Source organism: Falco punctatus, assembly GCF_963210335.1.
Source record: "Falco punctatus genome assembly, chromosome: 1".
Lineage (NCBI taxonomy): Eukaryota > Metazoa > Chordata > Aves > Falconiformes > Falconidae > Falco > Falco punctatus.
This window is the reverse complement of record NC_137580.1, coordinates 106,674,591-106,682,240: the sequence shown is the minus strand read 5'-3', so window position 1 is coordinate 106,682,240 and position 7,650 is coordinate 106,674,591. Positions and strand designations below refer to the sequence as shown.

Below are 7,650 nucleotides of genomic sequence, written 5' to 3'. Positions count from 1 at the left end.
CCTTCTCTCCCACCTGTTAAAAGCCAGCAAAGATCCAAACCCAAGGACATGAGATCATCTCTTCCATCAGTATCTTGCATTATTTAAATCTTAACTCTGAGGCAAAACACATTCATAAGAAAAGAACCACATTTAAAGCATTTATTTTGAAAAATACAAAAGGTCATTGAATTGTAATTGTACAGGTCACTTATCAGTTTTTTTTAAATAAAAGATATTTAACAATTTCCACATGAGAATAAAACAACTGTTCCACAAAAAAAAAAAAAAATATCTTTAACGACAAGCACAGACCACTCTTGAAAGCTTCATACATTTAAAACCAAACTGCTACAGGAAAAAAAAAAAATCTTTGACGATGAAGTTTTGCAATTAAGACAGAAGAGCAATTTCAGAGACAGGCATTGCTTTGCGTTTTTTAAAACCTTAAAAAATAGTGCGAATGTAATACAGTTCTGCATTAATATCTGTGATTTTTTTAAATACTTTTGAACAGATTTGCATGCGCTCACAACAGCAAAATTTTGAACAAAAACTATGAAAGAAACGGGAGAGGAAATTCTGAAAAAAGCAGACCATGAGCAGTACACCTCACTGATCTCAGTGGGACAGTCCTTGTAAGATCATTTCCACGGAAAAGGCAGCAGTCTTTTTTTCTAAAGGAGGAGAAAAAAAAAAGTTATGTTTGAGCTGTAGATGTAATGTTGTGGTTTTATCCAACATTTTTTAATTACAAATAATGTGTAAAGGCTGTTATCTCATTAGGTGAAGAGTCACTGTCAAGACTAACCACAGGCACTAAAATTCTTTCCTGTAAGGAATGTGGCTGCCTTTTGCATCGTTTATTGAAAGAGTTACTTCTTGGAGCATATTTAGATTTTTTTTAAAAAAATAGCATAACTGTATTTCCACTTACATTCAAAATACTTGTGAAAGTGGGCTGCATTTACATCCCTAAAGTGTCTCTTTCATTACAAGGTACCAGTGGCAGTGATTGCTGGCAAGTTAATTTTGTTTCTCAGAAACCGGGCAGCAGATTTAGATAGAAATATTGTAGCTTGAAACACATTTTTTCAAAGAGGTAAGCAGCAAAATGAAGTAGATGTTTTAGTCATTTTAATGTCTGCTACATGAAGAGATTATGGTTTCTCTATCGATTTCTGATGAAGGGCTACAATTAATCTTTGGAAAACTTTTATATCCATTATTTCTAATTGGTAGAATGCTTTAGACTATATTTAGGGCTATGGAGAGTGCTGTATTTATGGCCACATAAAAATATGCTGGGTATATTTGTGTGGCTTGTTGCTTTTGGCTATATTTAAACTGGATGCATTTTGCCATCTCTTGCAGTCAAGCTAGACCATTTAATAACACAGTTGACAAGTAAAAATCCTGGATTAATACAGTAAATCTTGCACCATTCATTCGTTAACTGCTCTGGAATTTACTGAGTTCCCTGCACAATCTTGTCATTGTGAATTCAACAACTAAAATACAGTTTATTCGAAGTACTGGCTATGGGACATATTAAAAGCAAATTATACCAATGAGCTCATCTTTAGCAGTTTCCTCTAACTAGAAAGGGCAATTGATTCAGAAACAAAGACAGGGTCATCTTTAAAGTTTCACTACTTTGTTAAAGTATGCCATAGTGCTGGAAGACACACAGATATTAACATGAACAAGAAACTCTGCTGAAGAATGCCTGGACGAGTAGAGGCATCATTTGATGTACTCCCTTCAATTTCAAGCTCTAAAATAGCACTGCCAATACAGCAGCATAGCAAATAACTGCTAATTGTGATGAGCTGTGTAGAACTGCATTGTGATTCTTAAAGCACATCAACTATGCCCTTGTAAGCTCTCGCCACTAGGACTTACCTCAATGTGATTTTTACAGATTCTGAATCAAGATCCGTTTCTTCATATTTTTCTTACCCAGAATCTTACATGGAGTTACACAAGTTTTAAAAAGTCACCTTAACTAAATCAAGAGCAGCAAATGAGCAGGACTGCACACTCTTTTATTACCTTCTGTGCAAGAAATAGCCATTCTGTCTTCTATTCCATAGGCTCAGTCTGTCAAGTAAATAATTAAAATGAAATTAGCTATTTTACATTAGAGGAAAAGATACCGTTATCAGCACCAGTGTTTGTTCCCAAAAACATCTAGCTGTTAAGCTACATTATGTTAATTTTATCTTTACTGTAATACTGAAGGAGAACACTATCAGCATCGGTTTCAACTCCAGCATCAGTTTTTATGGCTTAAGCAATATTCTCTTACTCTTCCAAAGCTTATTTTTGCTTTTTAGATAATCTTTCTTTACTTTGGATAAATCTGCTCAGAGTTTGGCAAATACTGTAATTATACCAAGCTAACTGTATAAATCCATCTCCTGAAATTTGGCGGAGTCCCATTTTGAAACCTCCCTACCATATGGATTGAAAGAGGGCATTTACTAGTAATAGTGGACCAAATTCTTTTTACGTATCACAAGATAATTGGAAAATACAAACAGCATAATTTAACTACAAATACTGTAGTAGGCAGATCAAGCATCATTTATTTTGCTAGCACGCTATCTATATATAGACAGTATGCTCGATTTTAAAGGCAGTTTATCTCCCTCCATTTTCCAGAAATCCTTATCGGCAATATTTAATCTCCTCCTGTTCTGACACACCCTGTGCTTGCAGCCACATATGCTGCAACTTTATCTGTAAGGCTGTAGATAATCTTGAAATAACCACAATAATTGCATTTGAAAGCATTAGAAATAACTACAGCGCACTTTCTCAATACATTTGCTGACAATAACTTTTAAGCAGCACACATTTAAATAGTTGTCTTGCCGTTAAGCTGCGTAGACATTTTGGCCAGCGGTTGAGAGTGAACAATGCTGTGAGCAACAGCACATTTAGCTGCGTAGTGCCAGGTTCTTAATGGTTTGCTATTAGCTGAGCACAACTTGCAAAGCATGAGCACTAACTGTTCAAAGGGTGAGAGCAGGCAAACATCCAGTAAAAGAGCAAAGCCCACATTAGAAATCACACAAAGATTTATCTGAAAGATTTGGTGTCCACAGCAAAAAGTTATATTCTGAAAACATGAAACAGACACCACAGCTATTCGACTTTACTGATCCATGTTCATTTTATCTTGCCACGAGACTTCCTTTCTACTGTCTTCTTTGGCTGGAACAAAAGAAACCAATTTTCCTTTTTAATCAATTAGGTTTTGTTTGAATGAACGGAGTAAGTCAAAATTCTTTATTTGCATGTGGTAGATTCTCTGGTGTATTCTTCAATCTTTAACAAAGGTCACAATCAGAGTCCTTTCCTAACATTGGGGATCCAAAGTTAAGAAAGCTTGTGCCCATTAGTGCAGGTTTTTTTCTTCTAAAAGTAAAGATATTGCAAATTATTTTACTTCTCATAGGCTACTCACATTCTAAACAAAGTTCTGTACTGTATGTATCATTAAGGATGGGAAAGAGTAGAAATATAAAGTAATGCAAGCAGAGATACATAATCCTGGAGGCAGAGTGCCCCGAAAAATGTTTTCTCTCCCAATTCTGCAACACTGTACTCCTGTATATGCAGAAGGAATTAAAAAAAAAAAACCCAAACACCAAACAAGTACTTTTCTCCTTAGCTTTACCTGAACACACCTGAGATAGTAACGAGCCACTTGCTGTTTTTTCTATCACAGCACAATGTAGAGAGCACTTTAGGTGACATTTATACATTTACCATCAATTATACAGCCTACAAAACCCGTTATTTTTGAACCTAGTCGAGCAACTCTCACCCAAGAAAACAACCAACTGCTACATTTTCTTATTTTGTATAAAATATTTCATTTAAGCAATAAAATACAAAAATTTTTGTTATTTCTCTGATAAAAGTGAATTAAATGATCTGACCCTTGTCTAGACAATCTGCTCTGATTTTCATGGCTACATTAGCAGAGCTTAAATCTGCAAGGCTATGGGAGGGAGAAACTGATTGCACTACACATTAGAGGGGGGGAACCCCAAACCCACAAAAACCACCACACACACAAAGAAGTTCTTCAAGCTACTGAAACTAAGCACTCCAACAGGCAGCCCCACGGAACAAGTCCATCTCGTCTGCTCTGTTACTTTCAGGAGACCCAGAATTGCTGCCTAGCAGCAAGGGATGTCATCTTCCAAACGGAACTCCTATGTCCCCAGGCAGGCTAGTGGTTACAGCCCAAAACCTTTCCATTGTGTCTACATAAGGAAAGGGCATGAGGTTGGTAGCATGCCTTCACATCGCTGAGGGAAGGTATCAAGAGACCCTGAAGTTTAAAGAGAGCTCTGTGATAAGGATGTTGCTTTTTCAAATGCTACTGCAAAGGTTAGGTCCCCGAGGTAGCTGACGACAGGAGTCCTGAATTACAGGAAGGTACCAAATTATGAATTCTCAGTAAAATCTGAAGTTCAATAGCTCACCTGATTATTAAATCAACACTCCATTGATATCCACAGCTGAACTGTTTTGTTTGTTTTGTCTGATACAGTAGTTATTTCTTTTTAAAAATCTCTCATTACTTATCTCTGCTCTCTGTACTATACTTGCAAGGCCAAAGATAAAGCCTCTCTACAAATAACAAACTTTGCAGCTTGGTCTACACAAAAGAGTCAAATGTGCCTTGAGTTTCACAGCAATACTCGGTCAGCTCAGGTTTACAAGCATCGTACTGTTCACACTGACACACATGCACTCAAGAGATGCTTGGGACTGCTGAGTGCAAGAGCACTGGAGCATTCAGTCTTCATAGACAAGATATTCTTATAATGACTAGTCACCTGTTCTCTTATGATCTAGCAGAAAATCAAAAATTTATGAAGTGGTTTATGAAGACTGGCTGCATACTAACTTGCCACTACACCCACAAAAAGGAAACAAATCCAATACTGTACCTGTGGCACTTCTTTAAGGAAGTCAGGAAGCTGAAATTCACCTTTGTAGACCTGGAAAAACAAAAACATACTACTCAAAGCTAGCAGTTCCTACTGTTTGAAATGCTAAAGAGCTTTTTAAAGGGAGGGAAAAAATTACATTATTTTAGGTTATTAGCATCCAGTAATGCTAAACCAGATCTACCTAAACTGAGCACAATGTATTTGTAAAAGCAGGTTTTATTCACAAGGCTTGGTCATCCAAGGTAGTTCTGCAACTGTACACTCAGCCCCAGGCTTGCTCTGTACTCCACACTGACTTTGTCTGCATTAAAATGGTAAAACCATGTAAAGCACATAATAATTCAAAGAAGCTTGAAATGTAAAGTCCTGTAGAAGCCATTCACTATGCTTTTAGGAAAAGATTTTCAACAGGACAATTAAATGCGCTAGGAGTGACTTGCTACAACACATACCATTTTGAAGTTTATATAAAACAAATCTGTTGCTTCACATTTTAGCACCTTCAATAAATTAAAGTTCACCTTTGGGTTTAATTACAATTCGTAATTTAAAGATTCTCCATTTTAAGTTTTTCAAAAGAGCTACCTGTCACAATCTCACGGACTGTGTCAGTACTGATATACCAGCCAGGCAACAAAAAACCACTCAGTTCTCAAATATTGACATTTTACAGAGAAGAAACTCAACAAGTGTCCCACAATACATTTTCTGATGCATCACAGTACTCATTATGTACAAAAAAATCATTCATACAAACAGAAGCATCACACTTGAACAACTGATTCCATCTCACTATGCTGTCAAAGGAAAGGTCTGTTGGTTTTGATACAATTCGAGACAGTGCATCATCTGAATATGCCAACAACTTAAGTTTCAATGCTGTTAAAACGGTCAACACTCAAGGAGCGTCAGCATCTCCTACGCTATCTTACAGTGATCTATCCCTTTATTCCACTTATCTAGCTGGTGTAATTTTCAGGTAACAGGAAAGTTTATACATTTGCTTTATTCTTTAAAGATATACAGATACTATTATAATAGGTACAGATATCTTACTGGCCATTTTCCCCAAGTACTCTGTGTCAGATCTTGAGCCACTCAGCAAACATACTGCGTGAGAACAGACACCCGACCCCTTCCCCCCCAAGGCTGTAACCACACAGCTAAAACCCCAGCTCCTGGAGGGAGAACACAGGGTTGGATAAGACTTAAGTTTTCCTCAATGTTTATACCATTTAATCATCACTAATTTGCTTTTCATCTACAGAAAAAAAACAACCAGTGCAATAATCCTTTCCTATTTGGACTAGATGATCGTTGTAAGCTCCTTCCAACTGGCATCGTCTATTCTATACTAATAGACATATAGATTTAATAGCTTTGTATACGAGTACAAAAGAGCTCCACTTACTAGCAGGGCTGTCACAAGTTACCATCAGCGACTCCTATGAGTGTGAATTTCTACAACAACTGCACCCTCGTTACCAGCCTGACCTCACGAGAGTTTGCAATCATCACAGTTTCCAGTCTTTTAGAGCATAACAATAATTCCAAAACAACATTGTTTGGAGAAAGAGCAAGGAACAAATATCCTTGAACATACGAACCACCACACCAAACAAGTGTTTCCACTATCTGACCAATTAGGAAATACATTGGCAATGTGTTGCCTTCTCTCTAGGGATACTTCTTAAAAGCTGCTTGCTTCTGAGATTAAACTGGAATACATTCCAAAGGGGCGTGGGGGGGTGAAATATTCTGTATTACCTCTTTTTTTTTCTTCTTTTTTTTTTTTGCAAAAACTGCAATGCTTGATGAGTTTTACCATCTGTTCTACTGAACCAACAAGACCAAACACTCTAGTGTCATCAGTTCTTTGTAGTTTTGTGTAGCTATGATCATATTATCACACAACTGGCTAGGCTGAACACATCTGAACAAGGTTTCACAAAATCCTAACGTGACAGTAGGAATTATTATACACACACATCGCAGAACACTGCCTCTCCTGATACTCCATGTTTTAGATAAAACAGAAGGGCTGACTCAAAGCGATAGGCACAGCTCTCATTTATATTCAGCCAGGGGGTACTGTCATTCCTATGGAAACCTTAATGAAAGCCACACTGGTCAAAAATTCAGCATGTGGCTTACTGAAGCCTAGATATGCTATAAATATTTATAAATGAAGGAGAGTAGCTAATATTTTCAGCTTTTAACCAAGCCATTAAAATGTAGACTGTGTTCTAGAGAGCAGAAATGGAAGTTACAAATCAACAATATTATCACATCAAAAAATGCTATAGAACTACCCAGGCAATGTTCACAAGAAAAAAAAAACATTATCTTCTATTAGATGAGTGCTGATGTTGGAAGAAACAGACATGCTTTTCACCTGTTCTGGCAAACAGCTACAGTCTTTATCTGGAAATTCTTAAAAACTGTTAATACTGATGAGGATGGTACATTGTAACTGATTCAGAAAGAGAACTACCAAAACCATGTTTGTCTCTCTGGAAGCCTCCTTCTTTCCTTCTCCCTGCAATTAAGACTTGGTCTAATTTTTTTATTACAGATCTGTATCTATGGCTGCTCTAAAACCTTTACCATTTTAAAGTCCTTTGTAGCATTTACTCCTAATTATCATCCAATAGCAACAATCAAGGATATTCATCCATCAGCAGCATTAAGA

At 36.8% G+C, this 7,650-nt stretch overlaps 1 protein-coding gene across 4 annotated transcripts in view; it reads right to left on the bottom strand.

The window, feature by feature from the left end:
- Nucleotides 1-127: 127 nt before the first annotated feature.
- TPST1 (tyrosylprotein sulfotransferase 1) overlaps nt 128-7,650 on the bottom strand; it is a 53,020-nt gene continuing 45,497 nt past the window's right edge. For 2 of the 4 annotated variants that reach the window (XM_080374115.1, XM_080374116.1), the window contains exons 4-7: nt 4,956-5,006; nt 3,126-3,201; nt 2,035-2,082; nt 128-656 (exon numbers count right to left, since the gene is read on the bottom strand). In XM_080374115.1, the coding sequence (XP_080230241.1) occupies nt 3,157-3,201; nt 4,956-5,006 (96 nt within the window). In that variant the 3' untranslated portion in view covers nt 128-656; nt 2,035-2,082; nt 3,126-3,156. The remainder of the gene's footprint in view (nt 657-2,034; nt 2,083-3,125; nt 3,202-4,955; nt 5,007-7,650) is intronic. The other 2 variants (XM_080374117.1, XM_080374118.1) reach the window with 2 other exon arrangements.